At 50.2% G+C, this 20,627-nt stretch overlaps 11 protein-coding genes across 11 annotated transcripts; 2 read left to right on the forward strand and 9 right to left on the reverse strand.

Moving 5' to 3' along the window:
- Nucleotides 1–60: 60 nt before the first annotated feature.
- Nucleotides 61–600, reverse strand: PENARI_c008G01637 (uncharacterized protein; the record flags this gene model as incomplete). The annotated part of the gene is made up of 2 exons (XM_022631319.1): nucleotides 61–330; nucleotides 394–600. The coding sequence occupies 2 exons, from the start codon at nucleotides 598–600 to the stop codon at nucleotides 61–63; spliced, it is 477 nt and encodes a 158-aa protein (XP_022488678.1).
- Nucleotides 601–1,265: 665 nt separating this feature from the next.
- On the reverse strand, nucleotides 1,266–2,270 carry PENARI_c008G08250 (uncharacterized protein; the record flags this gene model as incomplete). The annotated part of the gene is made up of 2 exons (XM_022631541.1): nucleotides 1,266–2,057; nucleotides 2,115–2,270. 2 exons carry the CDS (start codon nucleotides 2,268–2,270, stop codon nucleotides 1,266–1,268), a joined length of 948 nt encoding a protein of 315 aa, XP_022488828.1.
- Nucleotides 2,271–3,236: 966 nt separating this feature from the next.
- On the forward strand, nucleotides 3,237–3,836 carry PENARI_c008G00131 (flavin-dependent quinone reductase; the record flags this gene model as incomplete). The annotated part of the gene is made up of 1 exon (XM_022631265.1): nucleotides 3,237–3,836. The coding sequence occupies one exon, from the start codon at nucleotides 3,237–3,239 to the stop codon at nucleotides 3,834–3,836; it is 600 nt and encodes a 199-aa protein (XP_022488465.1).
- A 707-nt stretch (nucleotides 3,837–4,543) lies between these two features.
- Nucleotides 4,544–5,626, reverse strand: PENARI_c008G02690 (carbon-nitrogen hydrolase family protein; the record flags this gene model as incomplete). The annotated part of the gene is made up of 1 exon (XM_022631361.1): nucleotides 4,544–5,626. One exon carries the CDS (start codon nucleotides 5,624–5,626, stop codon nucleotides 4,544–4,546), a length of 1,083 nt encoding a protein of 360 aa, XP_022488689.1.
- Nucleotides 5,627–6,811: 1,185 nt separating this feature from the next.
- On the reverse strand, nucleotides 6,812–7,888 carry PENARI_c008G10837 (phenylacetaldoxime dehydratase family protein; the record flags this gene model as incomplete). Its single annotated transcript, XM_022631632.1, has 1 exon — nucleotides 6,812–7,888. One exon carries the CDS (start codon nucleotides 7,886–7,888, stop codon nucleotides 6,812–6,814), a length of 1,077 nt encoding a protein of 358 aa, XP_022488725.1.
- Nucleotides 7,889–8,264: 376 nt separating this feature from the next.
- Nucleotides 8,265–9,942, reverse strand: PENARI_c008G05171 (phosphotransferase family protein; the record flags this gene model as incomplete). Its single annotated transcript, XM_022631449.1, has 4 exons — nucleotides 8,265–8,271; nucleotides 8,332–8,387; nucleotides 8,716–9,159; nucleotides 9,262–9,942. The coding sequence occupies 4 exons, from the start codon at nucleotides 9,940–9,942 to the stop codon at nucleotides 8,265–8,267; spliced, it is 1,188 nt and encodes a 395-aa protein (XP_022488489.1).
- Nucleotides 9,943–10,651: 709 nt separating this feature from the next.
- On the reverse strand, nucleotides 10,652–11,821 carry PENARI_c008G00719 (HNH endonuclease signature motif containing protein; the record flags this gene model as incomplete). Its single annotated transcript, XM_022631288.1, has 5 exons — nucleotides 10,652–10,942; nucleotides 10,997–11,290; nucleotides 11,349–11,455; nucleotides 11,503–11,697; nucleotides 11,743–11,821. The coding sequence occupies 5 exons, from the start codon at nucleotides 11,819–11,821 to the stop codon at nucleotides 10,652–10,654; spliced, it is 966 nt and encodes a 321-aa protein (XP_022488721.1).
- Nucleotides 11,822–12,330: 509 nt separating this feature from the next.
- On the reverse strand, nucleotides 12,331–14,239 carry PENARI_c008G07135 (arylsulfatase; the record flags this gene model as incomplete). Its single annotated transcript, XM_022631500.1, has 2 exons — nucleotides 12,331–14,032; nucleotides 14,082–14,239. 2 exons carry the CDS (start codon nucleotides 14,237–14,239, stop codon nucleotides 12,331–12,333), a joined length of 1,860 nt encoding a protein of 619 aa, XP_022488655.1.
- Nucleotides 14,240–14,900: 661 nt separating this feature from the next.
- Nucleotides 14,901–16,543, forward strand: PENARI_c008G09284 (sugar porter family MFS transporter; the record flags this gene model as incomplete). Its single annotated transcript, XM_022631582.1, has 2 exons — nucleotides 14,901–15,003; nucleotides 15,072–16,543. The coding sequence occupies 2 exons, from the start codon at nucleotides 14,901–14,903 to the stop codon at nucleotides 16,541–16,543; spliced, it is 1,575 nt and encodes a 524-aa protein (XP_022488703.1).
- Nucleotides 16,544–16,972: 429 nt separating this feature from the next.
- On the reverse strand, nucleotides 16,973–17,977 carry PENARI_c008G01924 (bZIP transcription factor; the record flags this gene model as incomplete). Its single annotated transcript, XM_022631335.1, has 1 exon — nucleotides 16,973–17,977. The coding sequence occupies one exon, from the start codon at nucleotides 17,975–17,977 to the stop codon at nucleotides 16,973–16,975; it is 1,005 nt and encodes a 334-aa protein (XP_022488647.1).
- Nucleotides 17,978–18,300: 323 nt separating this feature from the next.
- Nucleotides 18,301–20,431, reverse strand: PENARI_c008G08997 (uncharacterized protein; the record flags this gene model as incomplete). Its single annotated transcript, XM_022631569.1, has 3 exons — nucleotides 18,301–19,010; nucleotides 19,061–19,363; nucleotides 19,414–20,431. The coding sequence occupies 3 exons, from the start codon at nucleotides 20,429–20,431 to the stop codon at nucleotides 18,301–18,303; spliced, it is 2,031 nt and encodes a 676-aa protein (XP_022488610.1).
- Between the last annotated feature and the right edge of the window lie 196 nt (nucleotides 20,432–20,627).

Raw genomic sequence — 20,627 nt, forward strand, 5'->3', positions numbered from 1 at the left:
ACCCAAATAATTCACCCAATACTGTCAAATACTACCGACAGAAGCGGAAGGGCCCGTTCTCTAGCTCGTAATTGTCGACCTTGCTCTTTGAGCTACCGCAAGAGGCCCGCCGTTGTCCTCTAGATATTGGGCAAACTTAGGCCCAAAGTCCTGCAGGAAAACCGAATCCAGCATCTCTTCCAGGACCGCTACCTTGTCACCCGCTTCCGAGAATGTGATAAACACTGCGTACTCCAGCTGCCAGGGGCCCCACGGAAGGGCCCCCTTTGACAAGGCGTACACTGCGGCTTTGTTTCTATCGGAATCATGTATGACATGGTGGACTGTGAGCTTTGTTTGGTCAAGGTCCAATCAGCGTACACCCGGGTTTGCGATGACAGTCGTACCTCTTACCTCGTATGAACTGACTGTGGCAATCAGAGCTGGAAGAATGTGGTCGACTTGCGTCCGCGTTCTGGTGGTAACGCCAAGCTGAAATGGGAGAGTGACTTGCGTGAAGTCGTCGGAGAAAGTAGACATCCATTCCTCGGCATTCCAGTTCTTCCATCCGTTGATAAATTTTTCCAGCGTAGCTGCCTGGACATCTCGGGAGGCAGGCATATCTGCTGCGCGACTGAATGGAGTTACCGTATGGCTCAGGCTTATAGATAGTATACGAGAGGACGAATGAAACCTGATGCTTGCAATCTTCAAACTGACCAAATGAAGATTGATTCCAGACCTGATATTTATAGGTGGCAAACGTGATGTATTTCACCGATTGAAGCAGGAGATCTTGTATGGTAATGTCTGGCGTCGGGCAATATTTGATCAGCCATCAGCCACTCGGGGCATTTATAGAATGAGGTGCACGGGCAACTCGCAGTGAAGGCTAGCAAGACCGTATCTATCCGTGGCGCATTAAGGTTAATTTTCTGGAGCCCAAAATTTCCTTGAAAGTCCTTTTAAGGGAAACCAAGTCCAACAGGCCGCTTTGCCATATCGTCTCATACCGTCTTCTGCTGTAAGGAGTGTGTATACGGGATGGATGGAGGGACGGAGCGATGGATAGAAGATAAAGAAAATCCGGACATGATTTTCAACTCCATTCCACTATAAATACCTAACTGATGCCCCGGAAGATAGATCCATGGCATTTCTAGATTATAAAGGGAAACAACTTTGCAGAAGATGTAGTTTTGACAAATTGCTCAACAATTCATTTTCACAGAGCACCACGGTTGAACGCCGAAATATTATTTCACAGCAGAACCTAACATCGTATATTATCCTGTAATCAAGGCAAACCATTTCTTTACTCCCTTGCGCACGCAAAATCCGACTTTGCCATCCTCGGCCAGTTTGCAGAGGACTTCATCGATGAACGGGCCTACAACGTTCTTCCGTACCTGTTCGTCTAGCTGGTGACCATGAATATTATCAATCAGTTCATTTACCGTCACGCTACCCGCCTGTCCAACCGACCCTTTCTCCCGATGAAGCCGGCCCAGCGCGACGAGACACTGCGTCTCGCGGCGCGTTTTCTGTCCAATTTCCGCCTCAATCTTTCCCTGAAAATCAGAAATGACGGCTCCATGTGCCGGATACCCCACCGTGCAGCCCTGCGCCTGCATCTTTTGCAGCGCGTCCATGTACACACCCAAGTGCTCCACGGCACTGGTTCCATGTCCGAGTACATTGTCGCCCGTGAAAAGGGCATTCTCTTCCTCGAGTACAAAACACATATGATCATGCGAGTGGCCTGGCGCATGGACTGCGCGGATTGTAGCCCCCTCGACAGCAAATACTTGGCCATCCTCAATTGGCTGCTGGCTGTAGTCGGGAGAATTCTTGTACACACTATCAGCCAAGTGTGGGTACATGCGGAGCAAGTCCGGCACGCCCTTGGTGTGATCACCATGCCAGTGCGTCAGGAATACATGAGAAAGCCCTATAGATCGCTCATGTAATGTTTCTTCAATTAAGTCCGCCCAGGCGCGGTACCCTTGCGCGGTGTCGATGATGAGCCGCTCCCGTCCGGTACCGACAATATACGTGTTTGTGCCTTGAAGTGTGAACTAATGGCAAAAGTGCTGTCAGCGAGATATCAAGGAATTTGGCTTTATTGCTTTTACCTTGCCGGCGTTCTGTCCAAGAACACGGAGAACCCGCGGACTAAGTTGGTCGACGTCGAGTAACTTTGGGAGACGCGACTGCTGAGCGCTCAGATAGGCGTCGAATGCACAAGCATTCAAGCTTTTGTTGATCTGCTGATATCCTCCTTCGCCCATTGCGTATAGAGCAGATGAAGGCGCATGCCAGAAACTAGAAACGTCGGTTATGTTGGGAGTACAGCTCTTAGGCTACTCGTTCATAACGAAACAATAGTTATAGTTAGCCGAGAGTATGCTAATATTATGCCCCGGTGCCCGATCTCCGTCTATGTTCAATTCTAGATTCCCGGGGGGTCGGGTAGTTAGATGACAAGGGCGAGACATGCCCACATCTCGGGGCAATAGGCAATACGGCTAGGAAGTATGACAGGAGTCAGTCATTTTCCTTCATGGGGAGAATTTGATAACAGACGTGCTCTGATGTATCGTAGGCTACTACAGAAAGAAGGGATTGTGGATTCAATAATTTTCATGTTAAGAATAATCAGTTACGGTCTATCCTGAAAGCATTAGACGATGACGCGACACGTCGCCCTGAGATTACCCTTGCGGACTGCGAACGAACAGGCGACCACCTCTTCTACAAGAACCGACTCTATATTCCTGACCATGACGAGTTTAAAACCGAGATTCTCCGCCAATGCCACGACAAACCCGCTGCCAGCCATCCTGGCCGCTCAGAAGGCACACGAGTTGCTGTCCCAAGAATAGTACTGGCCGCGGATATACCAATATTTTGACCAATGGACGAAATGCCACACTGAGTGTGCCCAAGTGGTCACTAAGCATTCACGGAGCACTCACTGCCCGGGTGAGCACTTGCCCAGGTGGACACGCACTTTCGCTCACTAAGTATATTGCTCATAGTAATCAAACATGTGCGAAGTAAAGTCTCGGGTCATCCGCGGGCCTCCGCGGCCTTCCGCGGAAACCATCTCTCTTTTAAGGCTAGTCTGCCCGATATCCGCGCTAGTCGTAGTACATACTCCCAGGTAACAATGATTTCAAGATATAAAAGGGAAGATCCATCTATGTAAATGTCAGTCTAAAATCTAATACTTCAAGCAAAACGACCGCACCATCATGTCTAAGAAAATAGCACTGGTCATCTGCAGCACCAGAGAGCCCCGACTAAACCCCTTCATCGCTCGATACGTTCTCGACATCATCTCTCGCCAAAACTGCGAAGAAAGCCTTGAAATACTTGATATCAGCGAACAAGGTCTCCCTCTGTACAACGAGCCTGCCATTCCATCGTTCCTTCCGGAGGCTGATCCTACGCCTCATTACGTGCACCAACACACGCAAGCATGGTCCGCCAAGATTCGACAGTACAGCGCATTCATTTTCGTTACACCTCAATACAACTGGAGTATTCCTGCCAGTTTGAAGAATGCATTGGATTACTTGTACTATGAATGGAAAGACAAGCCTGCGGCCATCGTGACGTATGGAGGGAGAGGAGGTGGGAAGGCGGCAGATCACTTGCGTGGTATTATTCAAGGATTGCACATGAACGCCGTCTCGATTAGTCCTGGGCTCGTTGTGAAGGTTACGACGCTAGAGTCTGTGGAGGGACAGCAGATTGGCGTTGAAGACAAGGGACGGTGGCGGGAAAGTGGTGCCGAAGAGCAGGTTTCTTCCATGTTTTCAGAGTTGATAGAGAAAGTTCATGGTCATTAGGGTATCATCAGTCCATAAAATACCTCTCATATCTGGTTTGTGGGTTGGGGTCTAAGAATTATGTATGTATTCCACTACTGAAACTTCAAGCTTCCTGCGCCACCTCCAGAGGTACTAGACTGGAGCATGTACTGATAAATGTGCCAAATGATCATAACATTAGGAAAAAGAAAGTTATCCTAGCTGTACGAATGTGGCTTGCGTGGCTGATCAAACTGCCATGCATGTTGCAGAGGTGCCCAGTCTACACAGAGATCTGATATCTAAATATATGACCACCCCCATCGGTTCAATTGCAGGTTTACCAAGAGAAGATCCAAACGCGGCATCTTTAGTTCTGAATTACGTGGTTATTGGACAGTTACGTGCCATGATTTTTGATATTGTAATAGCTTTGAAGACAAGGGAAGAGGTAGAGATGCCTGGCTATGAGGATGGTGGAAGTCGAAGTTATATTTCTTGCGGGGCAATGCCTTTATATCGCTTCTGGAAAGTTTCCATTCAATTATGTTTTGTAATTTCAAAGTAGGACTAGTTGGGCTTAGCGACAAGCAACTGGTGGATTTGACACAGAGGCAGAAGAGGTGCCGTATCGTGCTTGTGGCTACATGTAATAAGGATTCTTTCGATTCTTTTTCTCTCAACTTTGTCATCTAATTGAAATTATATAGATTTGTGCACCAAATTCTGATACAATATAGATGGGGTCATTCCAGGAAACCAGACTTCGTGAAAATGACCGGGTCCTTCCGAGAGCGATTGACCTGCAACTGGAAAACATCGAGTCTTTGATATCCACCAACGACATCATGGTATTGCTTCCCTTCAATGCAATTATCGAGGTTCATATCGGCGTAGATAATATTTTCCTCATTCTGCAGAAACTCCACTGGTTGTTGAACTTTGGTCGTTTCGTCCACCGTAAACGCAGGAAGAGGGGCACCCGCTGGATCTAAAAACATGCTGATCCCCTGAGAAGAATCTTGCAGAGCACGTCGTACTGTCTCAGGTGAACCAGAACCTTCCACTATAGCGTCTATGGCCTCCAGATCAAGGAGGCTACTGCACATGACGCCGTAGGACTTGGCTTCAAAGCAATGAGCAGCGGCCCGCAAACGATTGGCGAGAACATTGTCGTAGTTGCGAGGACCTTGGCCGGCTTGCTCGTTGGCTGGCTTGGAAATATTGGCGGGGACCCTGGTCGGCCAAATAGCTGGCCAGGATGAGATGTGAATTTGTTCTTTCTGGGCCATCAAAGAGTATCGGGCTAGTGGGTTTGTATTTTCGCCACAAATAAGTCCTCCGATACGGCCATATGGAGTATCGGCCACACGCAGCCCGTAGCCATCGCCCGGACTCCAGGTCAATTTCTCAAAGAAGGTCGGCATCAGCTTCCGGTGGTGGACGACGACTTCGCCGTCAACGTTGATAAGTACATTTGAGTTGTACAGACATGCTGTACTCGCATGAGCCTTTTCGGAGATACCCATACTGATGACCGTTTTGGTTTCGCGTGCCACATCTCGAAGGGCCTGAACCTCCGGACCATCTGCGAACACAGATTCCTGAACGATTCTTTTGAAAAGGTCATGGTTTTCTGTTGGCGGACGCAACGCACTCCAGAGAGGGAACGCTGAGATGTAGGACTCTGGGAAAACGATCACATTTGCTCTATTCCTGGCAGCTTGGTGAACGATAGAGATTGCCTTATCAGTTGACTTTTGGGCTGAAAGGAAGCGAGGTGCCACATGGCAAGCAGCAACACGAGTAAAAGCAAGAGTAGAAGCCATGTTTGGATTGATTCAAGATAGAAGGCCGTTCTCATATATCCACGTCGAGTATTACTGTTTCGGGGAGCTAGCTTACTTACCAGGCTGCTTGTTGACAAGGAGGATGTCCCTGTTTAGTTAGGTTACCGAAGTCATACAGGGATGCATAGCGGGCTTCCACACCACAATGAACTGGTGATGGTATATCCGCAATAGCCGCTTTTGCCCCGTCTTGCCGCAGATTGAACCAACAAATAAAAGCGATGCCACATATTCACGTTAGACTCAGGTTAAACTTTACGGGCAACCTTATCGACAAGCTATCTTAGAGATTACTGGTCGACAAGCGAGAGGTCCGTAGTAAGTTGTGGAGATGTAGGGGGCGTGGGGAGAGGTTGTTTCCGCACTGCCATAAACCGGTGATAGTCTCCGGACAGCCAGTTTCGTCACGTCCTGCCGTTCAAGACGAATGTCTAACAGAACTTCTTCGCGTGGCATGTGATATGAACAAAATTGAAGAAATTGCTCCAATATCCCACTGGATTTTCCGGTTTCATCTGTTTAAATGGGCTGCATTGACGGATTCAATCATCATGAACTGAAGCCTAGGAACTAGGAAAGGTGTGATTCAATACAAAGTGTTCACTGCATTGATAGATTTACATGAGAGAGTCTACGACAGCTCTCATTCACAAATGGTATAATTAACATTTTCCACATTTCCAGTAAGTAGCACCGAAGTATTAGATGAACTTTAAGTCCATATATTCGAGGTAACGCTGTGCATGTACACACCCTCTCTTAACTCCCTTTTAAAGGTGGGTCGTCCATTTGCTTTGCTTCTTGCTAAAGCTTTTTAAGTGGAAACCACCAGTTCTATCCCTTCAGACCTCAATCAGTAGACGCAATATTTATACTTCTCCCTAACAAATGACTCCAAGCTCACTCAATAATACATCAACTAATACCGATTGTTGCGGCCCCACTACCACCAACTTCCTAATACGGTTTAACTGGATCGCTTATTTCTTATGAAATTAGAATATCCTGATCTAAAATTATCTTTAAGTACGCTCAGAAAATGCAGAATCATTCTATTGAATGGCAGCTGGCATGTAAAGATCATTACAGCTAATCTGCCTGATTCGTACGCCTCGCAAGCTCCTTGACCTGATGCGGAACAAATAAGTATCCATTATCGTGAGGCTATGGGTTGAGTAATTCCTTTCCCAGCACCCCTGTTGTCGGAGCGCAGTTCAAATATTCGAAATGTGCATCACCACGTTTCAATACCGAGACTTCATGCCAGGTTCGGAATTTCCGATACTCGCCAAACTTTTTGGCATGTTTGATGGCACCAGTGTAGATCGCCAGATGGGATGGGTGTCGTTTGGCCCACCCTTCCAAATCAGAGAGGTTTCTGAAGAACCCAGTCACACAGGTCTCCCTAGAATTTGTCTCGTGCTGAGACAAACCATGCGGGGTGTTCCTCAAGTATCTCAGACCCATGGAGCCACTCTCAACTGGATTTTGCCATAAGTACGTGAGACCTTCTCGTAGCGTCGGTTCCAGGTTCTCCTCATATGACTTGGTCTCTTCATCGCCGCAGTTCGCCCAAAATTGGCCTGAGCGGATGTGAACCAGATTATCGTAATTTGTGCCGACCAAATGCGGGCTGTCCGTCTCAGAGATTGAATCGAATGGTATAACTGAAGACTTGTCCAACCCGAATAGGTCGTGAGCCGAAGCCGGAATTCGATCTCGCGCGGCACCCCAGTAGGCTGAGCGCGTATGCTCAACGATATTGGTCCCAGGGAGCCGGGCAAGGCCCGGTAGATAATCCAGACCCGAGTAATTTGTCTCCAGACGCGAAACTTGAGTCGTAAACCTCTCACACCAAAGCCCAACGCTCTGACGATCCTCAGGGTGAAGTGCTTGATGAAGCTTTGCGAGGTTTAAACTTTTCAAGCTCTCTTCGTATCTCTCATTATTATCCCAGTAGCAAACAAATACTGTCGAATTTGGAATGTCATTGCCGTCGAGTACATGAAAATTTTCCACTGATTTGGGAGCATATTGGGGGTCCACAAGCCATCGTTGGATCCGTTCGACTATCTGAGACGAGATTCCTACCTGACCTGTATTGTTCCCCGCACGCTGTTGTACGCCAACATATGCAGTGAAAACTCGATCGATACCATCTGGGAAATTGGCGAGCCAACGAGGGACGGGGGGTTTGTAGTTTTTGGGCTGTCGTAGAGCAAAAAGCCGTGGGCAGGCCATGGTTCGTTGGGAAGTTAAAAAAGAAGATATTTTGGATTGGGCGATGAAAAAAAGGAAGTTATTGGGGACAAAACAACAAGGGCAGGGAGGACTTATATGCGCTCCTGTAAATTGCAATTGGTAAGAGGAGTGAGGGACTCCGGGATTAGGGGCAACGTGACTGGAGACGGCAAAGTGAGGAGGTTAAATACTAAGTTCGGCTATTGCGGATCAGACTTAATACCGCCAAGTCATGAGTTTGAATATGAGGCTAAACGTGTTGGTCGTCCCTCAATTTCTGGTTTCCAAGCTAGCAGAAGGTTTTATCGCTGGCCTATTGGACACGCTACTTTTCGCATTAGGAACGTGACGGGAGTGGGTTGATGCATGAGGTTAACTAAAAACTTACATGATTGGACGAAAGTTTTGTGTTTTGTAAAAAGAAAAAAAAAATTTATACTGACTTGTCATTTCCGCTTCCAGGGTTTAGTCCGCTGGATGACTGGCTGAGGCTTTCATTCTGATATACGGTAGCAGATGGTCCATGTTACACCCAAGCTTATATCAGGAGCATGGAAGAACTTGAAGCTAAGCACAACTAGAAACATCGTGAACGACCCTGGATATTAAACACGTGAGCTTGTCCTCGTTCTCATTCAGAATACAAGCAGTCAACCATCAATTATCTCATTCATCTTCCTCTGTACAAACTCCTCCATCCCACCCCTCTCCTCTTCAGTCAACAAAGCAAACCGATCCCCCATAGTCCCCTCCCCAAAGAACCTCCGATCAATTGGAGCCCAGTGGATAACATCAAACGCCCAACTCCGCCTAGCAGCATAACTAACCCAAAAATCGCCATTCTCCCAACTCTCCCGCATAAACCCGGATAGGCGATTCTCCTCTCCAATCACACCACGCGCAATCTCAGCATCTTCCCGCACGACCATCTCCTCTAGCCAGACCTCCAGACGCTGCTCATAAGCCCTCGTCCAATCATCCAACCCCCGTTCCCAGTACTCTGGCCGTTCAAGGAGTAACCAGCACGGTGGGGCATAGACAAAGTCCGCAGGTGCGGCATATGAAAATTCCCAATCAATCGCACCACAGATCTTGTAGTCAAAGTCGGAATTGGCGAGGATATTTGCAGGCCGGAGATCATCACAATATAGCTTAAAGGGACCATACTCAAAGCGACAGAGTCGTTTCTCCCGTGCTAGCTTCCGAAATAGACAACGTGCAATGTACTTCGTTCGACAGTCCTCTGCATAGTCGATAGCATCGTGTTTCTGCTATGATAGATGCACCATGTGCAGCTCAGCCAGGACAAGGAAATATTCCGACCCGCTCCTGAATGTTCGCTGAGGTAAATCTTCCTGTGCAACACCGCCCACCTGAACGAGTTCGTTCATGTTGATGCTGAGCGTTCTATGTTTGACAACCCACTCGTTATCGAGTTCATCGTTTTCATTATTGGAAATGCATCCGGTGGCATTGAATGAACACTTTGAAATTTGTAATATCAACCCTGCCATATCACTGTACACAGATCTAATCCTAGCAGGTGCAATATCCGGATCAAGAATTGGGCGTTCTTCGATGGGGATTCCGGGAGTATTCAGCGCGTCAACCAAATCGGCGTCATTGTCAATGTACTCTATAATAATGAACGGGCCTAGTCGGGCGGGACTATGCTCGGCCATGCCATAATGCAATATATGCGGGACACGGATGTCAGTGTGCCGCTCGAGAAAGCGCATGACTGAGACTTCGCGCTGGACTTTTTCTTCGGGGAAGATTGAGTATCCTGGTATTGGGAGGCGGATAATTGTAGATGCGCCGTCTAGGAAGCGGAGGCGGATCACCATATTGAACGAGCCCTTTCGCGGTGGGAAGAGCCGGTCTGCGATGCCTTCGCGGTGATGCTGGATTAGAGCTGTCATCTCTTTTATGGCGGCTTGGTTGAAGAGTTTGCTTTTCCATGATGCTAGGAGTTCGTCGGCTTTGTCCCAGAGGACTTCGTCGAAGAACATTAGCTTGCCCCTGTAGATTGGGGGTAGAGGGGTTGGTCGCATTGTTGCATAGTGGGATGAAAGGGAAGATGTGATTTGTTTACCCCCGCGAGGTACAAAGACGACAGTCTACATGGAGATGTTTGAGTCTTCGAGTGTTGCCTGTGACCCTATAAATTCCCCAGTGCTGACGGATCTATTTTAAGCTTAGGATTAGTCTAGTGGGGCCGTGAGGGGCATTTCGTTGCTATAAATTGTCTATTTAGGAGTTGAGAGACAGCAAAATAGCAAATAGCAAGCGTTTCATGATGCTTTTATCTCAACTTTCGCTTTCGCCCACCTCACAACCTCATCCGACTCCTCATTTTTAGTAATACACTCAGCTAGATTCTTCACAATCACTTCCCCAGCCACTCTGGCCCACCACATCTCTTCAAGACGGCAAGGGCGAAGATACCGTCCAGGATATAATCTGTAGTAAAACCCATCTCCGGAATCACAACCCGCCACAGTTCTCGGATCTGGGGCTTAGGTGGTAACGTCGCGAAGGTGGAAACTGTGAAGTGGAGGAGTACTTAAACATTGGAATTTTTTGCATAAGGCGCGGATGGATAACATATGGTTAAAAGCTCCCGGGTCGCCTCATCGGCTTATTACCCCCGGTGAGGGCACTGACACCGCTCCTTCCATGCATTTGGAGTTTAGCTAATAGGTACACCTTCTCGGTCTCTAGACCAGTTGCAAAGATTGAGATAGAAACTGCCTGTGGCATCTAAGCCACGAAATCCCCGAGGCGCGTGAACAGTTCAACTTCCATCCTCTCGGCCGCATCATGATGTTGGAGAATCTGGCCCATATTGTCCTCCCCCAAATCTTCTTCCCATAGTGGCTGAGGCTCAGCATTGGCTTTCATGTTGCGGTAGATGCACATCCTTAGATGCCAACGTAGTAGATGCGCACTGACGCGGTTGTTTTGGTCTGTGCCATCTCTAGCGGAGCCTCTGAGACGCGTACCCCCAAGTCCGTTTGCGTCTTTGGCGAAAACGAGGATCTTATAATCGGCCTAGGTTTTTGTGTTATTAGTCTCTGTCACAGGTAGAAATATAAGAAGACTTACATCTGGATCGACACCAATTTTGAACCCATCAAACGCTTCATGGATGTCGGATCTAAGAAGTAGGCCGTTTTGGGGAGAGTACAGCTTGCTGCTTCCAATCTTGGAATCAGGACTGAGGTCAGTGATATACCTCTGGTAGTTTCCACGTTCCCATTGGCCAATCTGGCTTGTAGGAAAAATGTGTGCGGCGTGAAGACCACGATATGGATGCTCGGAATCCCCGGCCACAGGTGCGGAATTGGAGATTGTGCAAATGGAGTCTCTGCCGCACAGACTTTCCCGGAAGTGCGATTGCTATAAAAGCTATTAGCTACCCCGTTAGGTGTACCACAGAATTCCAGAGTTAACTTACCAAAAGACCTCTTTCGCGTCGTCCTTCAGACCTAGAGCTGGGGTCTTGGGTGGTGACGCGGCGTGGTGCTGACTCGCCAGTGAGTTGAACGATCATCGGCTGTTGGTCTAATGAATGTTAGATAATTCAGTACCTCGAGATTTAGCATGCTTACTATCATCGAGAACCAGATAATTGCCTGGCTTTATGGGGGTGTGGCGCTCCGAACGAAGGACACGGCCTGGTGATTCATCGCGGAGGATAGGAAAGATTGCCCATGTTTGGTGACCAGGGATGATGAAGACCATACTGCAGTACCGGTACAGCATCTCGTGCGTTAGATGTCTCTGGCGGGGATTGATTTCCAAAGCTGTTGGTCAGTTTGTTTGTTTCCGATACTCTGTAAGTGACTCACAAGCAAGGAGGGTTCCATTGTTATCGTAAAGACGAACATTGTGTTCCCGAATCCTTGTTTCCTCGAGAACGCGTGTCATGGTGTCTAGATGCGCGAGAACAAGCTAGTAGGTGTGAAGTGGCAAATGCTAGGAGCAGAAGAAGAGCAGAAGAACGTGGAAGAAGAGCAGAAGAAGCGCAGAAGAACGTGGAAGAAGAGCAGAAGAAGCGCAGAAGAAGAGCAGAAGAAAATGGAAAAAGAGTGGTGCAAAATAAAATGAAAACAAACAGTTGAATCTCGAGGCCCGTAGATATCGAAAACAGTCTAAACACCTCTGTACACATTGGCCTTTAGTATAAGGCGCAGATAATCTGGTTAAACCTTCCGGGTCGCCTCATCGGCTTATACCCCCGGTGTGGGCACTAACGCCACTCCTTCGGATGGATTTGGAGTTTCGCCATAGATACACCTTCTAGGTATCTAGACCAGTTATTAAGATTGAGAAAGAAACTGCATTCTATACAACGCATCAACTAAGTAGGTATCACGATGCATAACCTAAAGTCCGCACACCATCAGACATCCTATCAAGCACTTACAGTAACCCCCCTAAAAAGGCTTAACAGTACGCTGGAACCTAGGCGGGTGACGGGAAAACTTCTCCGGCTCATCTCTAGCGCCCTGCTTCCAATAATCAAACTCCATCCAAGCATTCTCCGGCATCTGCGCCTCAGTCGCCTCCAGAAAGTCACCCAGGTCAGGACAAAGCGGGACGACCCCCGTCTCAAGAACATACTGATCCCAAAGTTTGAGGAGCTGTTTCAATTTCTCGGGTTCGGATTCGGACAGGTCATGGATCTCGCCGGGGTCGTTGACGAGGTTGTAGAGCTGCCATTTTTCTGGGCCCTTGGGTTTAGGGATGAAGACGATTTTCCAATCTGCACAGCGGAGCGCGGCTCTTCCGCATGTTTCCCAGCCTTGGATGAAATCTTTAGGGTGGATGCGTTCTGCTTGGCCAATTGCCCATGGGTGGAAACTTCGGCCGCGCATCTCGACAACTTCGCGGCCTTGGTAGGTTGGGGCCGGGTGCTTGAGGCCTGCCATGTCGAGGATTGAGGGAGCTAGGTCCATGACTGTTGCGAATTGGTCTGTTATACCGCCCTTTCCGGCTGCTATGTCGACTGGGTTGATGTTGAGGTTTTTGGGGAATCGGCAGGTGAATGGGACGCGGACGCCGCCTTCGGTGGTGTATGCCTTGTACAGGCGCGATGGAGCAGTGGCAGCCTGCGCCCAGCGCGGACCGTACCAGATGAATGAGTTGCCGTTGCCGAGGTTCTCAAGGCTGTTGTCGTAGTATTTCTGGAGGTGGGGCATGACGCCGTTTTGGACCATCGGGTAGGCCTCGTAGGCGGCGCCTTCGGCTCCGTTGTCAGACATGAAGCAGACAAATGTGTTGTCCAGTTCGTCGATGGAGCGTAGGTATTCTACGACCTTGCCCACGTTGGAATCAATGCACTCGACCATGCCAGCGAATACCTCCATCGCTACTGCGGACTTCTTCTTCTCATCTGCCGTGTACTCCTCCCATGGCTTGACTTCCTCTGCCTGGACGGGGTGTGGCTCAACATCATCGCGCACCATGCCGAGATCTTTCAGGCGCTGCAGCCGCTTCTGTCGGAGTACGTCTGGGCCCTCGTCGTAGACACCGCGATAGTGGTCGATGTATTCACGCGGGGCCTGGAGGGGCCAGTGCGGCGCCGTGAATGGGAGATAGCCAAAGAAGGGACGGTCTCCATTGCCATCAGGGCCATCACTTCCACCGGTCTCTTTCCATTCCTTCAGGTAATCTACCATTTTATCGCCATAGCCATCGGACGAGTACCAGCCCTCGGGGAGTTTGCGCACATACTCACCATCCTCCATATGCAGAGCGATGTAACTCGCCTCGATAAAGGTAGGAATCTGGTCCTTATCCTTCAGCTCCGGCTCGTAGGCATAGTGGTTTGAGCAGGCAGGTAGATGGGCGAATGATCGCTCAAAACCGCGCTTGTATGGCGAGCGCTCTGGCGTTAGTCCCAGGTGCCATTTGCCCGACATCACTGTGTGATATCCTCCATCACGCAGCACCTCCGGGAGTGCCACGACCCGCTCGTTAAGATAACCTTCGTAGCCGGGCATACCACGCTGCGGGGCGGTGCTCATGGCGGAACCCTTTGGTCCGTTCTGGCCGGAGATGTTGGTCCATTCAATCAGGTTGCCTAGACCTGCGATGTGGTGGTCTGTACCTGTCATGATCATGGCACGTGTGGGACTAGAATGGTCAGTCTGGTGTAAGTCTTGCTTGGTTAGGTGATGCTCACGAGCATGCTGCCGCGGCGTGGAAGTCTGTAAACCGTAGACCTTCCTGGGCAATCTTGTCGATATTGGGTGTACGGATTTCACCACCGAAGCAGCCCACATCGGAGAAGCCCAGGTCATCAGCGACAATGACCAGAAAATTGGGACGTTTGGGTGCCATTTTCAAACGTGTCAGAGAAGGTGAGGGTAGAAAAAGAAAGAAAAGAATGAGGGGTCACAGATATCCTGGGGGGCATGCAGGATTATATCGGCAAAGCAGCCAAAGCTCTAGCACAAGCATCAGACCATCCGCTGTCGTTGTTCGTGGCTCGTCGGCCATCGGCAAAGAATGCGGGGAGGCTCCACATCTGATAAGAATTGCTTGTTGGCATAACTTCGTTCATAGTTGGACTACAACTCCACCAACAACTAACTTAAACAACAAATAACCTTGTAGAGAAACTGAAGAGAAGAGGTTACACTCGGATGGCGCAATCCCCCCACGCGAATTCGCATGTCGGCAATCGGCAGTCATGACATAATCAGTTGCAGATCCGGAGAGCTTTCAACGTCAACACTACACATCTACACTACCTAGGTACACTACCCGAGTACACACTTCAAGGCTACTCAGAGTTTATGTGACTCCAGCCATGCATTCAGCTATATCTTTACCCCCTCCCTCACCCCCAATCCTCCCATCCATCTCTACCTGGTGCTCGAACCTCTATACCCGGTGGATCCCCACCTCCACACCATCATCAAGCTATAGCAAGCTTCCCCAAAGCCCAAACCAACCTCAAACCACCCAATCGAGCAATTCCGAGCTCGAAGACCCCATAATGGAAGCTTCCCGCTTACCAAAAGCCCGATGGCGCACCTACTGGCTAGCCCTAGTCCTCTGCTGCGGCGGAGCCCTATTCGGCTATGATTCCGGGGTAATAGGTAAGCAACCAACCATCCTGCCACTCGTTTCCAAAAAAAAAAGAATACAAACTAAAGCCAACCCACAGGCGGTGTCCTAACCTTCCCCTCCTTCCAACAAAGCTTCAACTTCACCACCACCCAAAAGACAAGCATAAGCGCCATAGCAGTAGGAATCCAACAAGCCGGCGCATTCGCAGGCTGCTTCCTAATCTGGCCATTGACAAACGCCCTCGGCCGGCGCGCCGCAATGATGATCTGCTCAGCAGTCTTCTGCATGGGCGTAATCCTCGAAGTAATCGACACACACTCCCTCGCAGCCTTCTACGTCGGCCGGGTAATCTGCGGACTAGGCGTTGGCGGTTCGGCAACCGTGATACCGATCTACATGTCTGAGATGAGTCCCAAGGAGATCCGTGGCCAATTGGGGAGTTGTTATCAGCTTACGTATACCATTGGAATTCTTGTTAGTTATTGGGTTGATTATGGGGTTAAGGGGATGCCGGCCACGGCGAGGCAGTGGCAGTTGCCTATTGGCCTGCAGCTCGTTCCTGGGTTCCTTATGGGGGTTGGGGTTTTGAGCCTGGCCGAGAGCGTAAGGTGGCTGTTGGCGAATGGGAGGGAGGAGGAAGCTTGGAGGAGTCTTGTTTGGATTCGGGCGGGAGAGGGGGTGGCGGTTGTGGGTGAGTTTGAGGATATGCGGAGGGGATTGGAAGAGGAGAGGCATGCTACTGCTGGGTTCCGGGTGAGGGAATTGCTGGAGTGGCCGAATCTGCATCGGTTGTTGATTGGTGGTGGGTTGTTTCTGGCGCAGCAGTCGACTGGGTCGACTGCGTTGGCGTATTTTGGACCGCAGTTTTTTGCGATTCTTGTTGGGGATGGAGATCGCACTTTGTTGCTTACGGGTATCTTTGGTGCGATCAAGGTTGTGGCTTGTGCGGTTTTTGTGGTGTTTTTGTCGGATCGGTTTGGGAGACGGCCGTTGCTTATGAATGGCGCGGCGTTTATGGCTGTTTGTATGATTGCTACTGCGGCGGTTATCAAGGCTTACCCGCAACCTGGGGATGGGACAGTGACATCTTCGGGGATTGCGACTGTCGCGTTGATATATCTTGATATCATCGCTTACAACTTCAGTTGGGGGCCGCTGCCTTGGCCATGCACGAGTGAGATCTTTCCCACGCGGATTCGGGAGCCCGGTGTTGCGTTCGGTGTTGGATCGCAGTGGCTGTTCAATTTCGTGTGGAGCTTCTCGACGCCGTACATCCAGGCGGGCATTGGCTGGGGGACATTCCTGCTGTTTGGTCTGTTGGATGTTCTCATTGTCATATTTACATTCTTCTTCCTGAAGGAGACTGCCGGCAAGTCTCTGGAGGAGATTAACAATATGTTTGATGGGATTGATCCCGATGCTGAGCATGGGTGGAAGGGGGTTACCGTGGATGGATCTGCCCATGGTGATGCTGATGCATACCAAGATGCGCAGACTGATATTGATACCAAGTCTGTCCAGTCCAAGCATCAGTCTGCACATGTCGAGTCAACCGCTGGACGGTCTTGATTTGACACTAGTCTATGATCTATACAATGTTTGTTAATAGTTTGTTATAGGAATATAAAGACACCACGTCGTGGGAAGCACATTCCCATCAGAGGTCATGTCATTCATAGAAGATATATCCTCAGGTACAGGCCCAGCAAAAGCCCAGCCATCGCCAACAATAAACAGCTAGAAACGAACGAACGGAACAAAGCCTGACACAAAGTCCACAGGAAAGAAAACATCCATCCACACAAGCGAATGAAAGAAGGAAAACTCCAGGCACCCTCCAGCTCATATACTGGATCGCAAGTCAAAATCAACAATTTTGATAATAACAAACCCACAACACCATCCCATTCCATCCCATTCAACCCAACAGATCTGCTGCCCCATTACCTCCACATAAGTCATATTCATAACACATAACAGAGTTCCACCGGCACCCTCTCACACATTGATTAAATCATCAAAAGTATCCTCCGCAGAAAAAGCAAACGGACCCTCCGAGACAAGCGAAGCCTCCGAATCCCTCCTCATCTGCTGCTCGAAAGCCTCCGCCGCCGCCGCAGCCGCCGGCTCCAACTGCAACGGATCATCAAACCCAAACGACAACGCCGCCTGCCCAGGCTGTGCAGCCATAGACACAGGCACAGCAATCGCCGCAGCAATAGCAGCAGTGGTAACAGCAGTGGCCGGCTCAAGCGGCGAGATGGACGAATCCTCCGGCAAAGGCACAGGCGACTGCGGCATAGCACCTACCGCAGCAACAGCCGACGGCTGACTATCAACATCAGTGATCTTTTTCAGCATCTGCGCGAGATGCATTTTGATAGGTTCATCACCACACTGAGAATGTTTCAGTACTTCATTCTTCAGCCCTAGGACCTCCGAGCGCAGTCGTGCAATCTCCGTCATGAGAGACTGATGTTTCTCCGACTGGTGCTTGTAGCGGAACTCCAGCTGCTGGGTATGTTCTTTCTTCTTTTGACGACATTTGCTAGCAGCGAGACGGTTGCGCTCGAGGAACTTGGCGCGTTTCGCACTGTCCATTGGTCCGCCGTCGTCTAGATCTAGTTCTGGGCTGAGGCTTGCCGCTGCGGCTGTGTACTCGCGGACGCGGCGGCGCTTTGAGGCGCTTGCGCTGCTGTCCATGCTCATGCTCATTGCCATGTCGAGGGCTGAGACTGGGAGGTGGTTGGCGGATTGCTGTTCGTCGTAGGGGGGAGGGGTTGGTTGGCCATTGCGGACTTGGGCATTTTTGAGATCGCGTTCCATGGCGGAATGGGTAAAGGCTGCCGAGTCGGCTTTGCTGGGGTCCCAGGTTGAGCCGGTCATTGCGGAGATGGGGCTTAGGCCCCAGAGTTGTTCCTCGTCTGGGATTGGGACTAGGAAGTCGCCTGCGAAGGGAAGAGTAGCGAGATGGGATTCAGTGAGGTTCATGATATTCGACATGATGGTGTTGGAGAGTGAAGGAGGACAAGGTTGGCTTCTTGCCCTAACAGAAGTGAATAGCCCTAAACCAGCAACCGAGTTGTTCACTTCCACGTTCGGCCGGTGCCTGAAGCGTTGTGAGTCCGCGGTTGACTTGGAAGGAGCCACGGTCGGACAAGACTTCCGTCCAGCAGATCCGAAGTGTGACAAAGAAAGAGAAAGTGGAGATGTATTTAAAGAATAAAAGGATAACAGCATAAGCTAAAGAATGGAGGTCCAACGGGATTCAATGCCGGTCCCATCCCGTTGAAGTATACAGCCCTGAAGCTTCTAGAATACATAGTTCACTCTGTCCCATGTCCACGGATTGCCTGCTCCTTGTGATAGTCTCCCTTGGCCCACTCTCGTAGCTGGCGATTCACAAAATACCAATGATCGATTAACAGTCCCGCCACGCGTTGTTCCTCGATCTCCTGTTCCACCATATGCACCGGCACCCCGTCTCGGTTCTCTTGCCCCCTGGTCCCGAGGAGAAGCGGTCCAAACACCCGCTCCAGGCCATGGTCTACCGCCACTGTCCGGACATCAGTCCCGGGTGGAGGAATCTCGACACGAGTCAGTCGGGTGAGCAGCCCAAAGACTGCACAGATCAGCTCGCGCTCCATGTCATCCGTCAGCGCAATAACAGCAAGGGCGATAAGCTGCACACGGAGCGCAATACGTGAATCCAACCCTTCAAGACAGTCGGGGACATGGAGGTTCTCAGCGTGCTGTGGGATGGAAGCAAGGTTGATGTCGCTCAAAGTATGGTACAGTCGGACACTCCCGAGGATCCCGTAGTGAAGCCCCGCCAACAAGGCCTTCAGGGTCCATGCCACACTCAACGCCGGTGCTGAATCTTGAGTAAGTTGAGGCATAGCAACCACACGCATGGTCAAGGCAATCTTGGCCTCCTCCTTTTCGGCTGAGAGCACTTGAGAGGCAAAATTGTCATACATGCGAGTGGCCGCCTTCAAATCACCCGGATCGACAAAGAGGCCAGGCACGTTTGCACCTGCAGGAACCCGTTAGCCAAGTCATGACGGAGGAGGGCAAGTTACAAACCATATCTGTGCAGAAACATAACGGTCGCCACAATGCATGCAGGCAGCTGCAGGGGGAAAGGAGCCAAATCCGCCAACATAAGAAATGCATGTCCTCCAAGACGAGCCAAAGTTTCCACTGATCGTCCTCGCAACGAAGTCATCGGAACGGGACGACGCAGGGTTGCAAAAGTCTTTGTTCGTCGCAGCTTAGGGGGTTGGGGTTTTGTATCGGCCGCCAAACCAGATCGCACCTTGCGAACCCGACTCATCAATCGGAAACCCCGTCGCCCGTTGCCTTGTTCCTCGGGGCGAGGCAGTTCCTCTGGCAAATGAGGTTAGTGGTAGCTCACGCCAAAGGAAGAAAGAACGTACGTAGGCTGTCTTCAGGTTCCGGAAGTACCTTGGGGATATGGATACCGAAGCGAGTGATCAACTGATTCAAGGCGACAGTTGCTCTGCTTGGTTCAAGCTGACACGGCTCCCTCATCCAACTGAGATTGCTGATCATGGAGCTGGTCCTCTCAGGAAGCGGAGCAGGCTCAATCTTGTCGACATCGTCCTCAAGAATAGGATCAAGGGAACCCTCAGAGGCCTTCGAATGCTCTCGGCTTCGATCAGGACGCTTGGAGGACGATGGATGTGCCTGCTGGGGCTCAGTGCTCTTCCCATCGGAGAACGGGTCGGATCCCTCACGAATGTGAGTGCCATCTTCAGGGTAATACATGAGTCCTGGCCATGACCACTCATCCAAGGATTGCCGGGTTGGGGTTGGGATAAGCTCAGGATCAGTAGGGTGTCGACAGACAGTATCTTCAGTCTGGCTCGACTCCTGTGACTCAACCGTCTGAGTGCTGACCTTCCGCTCACCATCTCCAACGACCTGAGGGTTATTATCAAAGCGAACAGACTTTCCAGGGCTATCCTGCGCGGGAGGGATTTCCTCCTGTTTGAAAGGATTGGTTGTTGGGTCTCCATTGTCAGGAGCTGGGATTTCAACATTATCAGGAGCCGGGGCTTCAGCAGATTGAACCATCTCCGAGACAGGATCCTCCTCGTGGGGTAGACTCGAATGGAAGCGTTCAACGATCCTCTTCAGTCTTTTCGTGCCATACTTGGATCGACCAAGCGGAGGAGTATGCTCAAATTCAAGAGGAACTGGCTGGGTTTCGTCAGCCTGTTCGCCAACAGGAACTGCGGTGCATTCCGTGGGTTTCTTTGCAGTCACGGCATTTGCAGGCTTGGATGGCGAGACATCGCTTCGAGATTCCTGCGAAATCGCCTCTGGCTGGGGTTTCAGTGGCTCTGTATCAGACGCACGACGCTGCGCTCGAGATTTAGGGTTTGGATTATCTGATCTGGATGACCTGAACACGGCACGAAAGCGACGCATGATTGCGTGAGTATGCGTGAATCGGTACGAGAGAAGTGAAGAAGATGAAGTAAGTTAGGGAGAGAACAGGATGGGTAAGACCTGCGTCGAGGAAGGAGCACATTGGGAAGCTACGTTGTCTACGAACACCCAAGGAGTTCATCAAATCTTCAAGTCTATATTCCGACAAACATTTTAGAGACCATGTCATTACCTC

This window comes from Penicillium arizonense (assembly GCF_001773325.1).
Source record: "Penicillium arizonense strain CBS 141311 chromosome Unknown PENARI_contig008, whole genome shotgun sequence".
Taxonomy (NCBI): Eukaryota; Fungi; Ascomycota; class Eurotiomycetes; order Eurotiales; family Aspergillaceae; genus Penicillium; species Penicillium arizonense.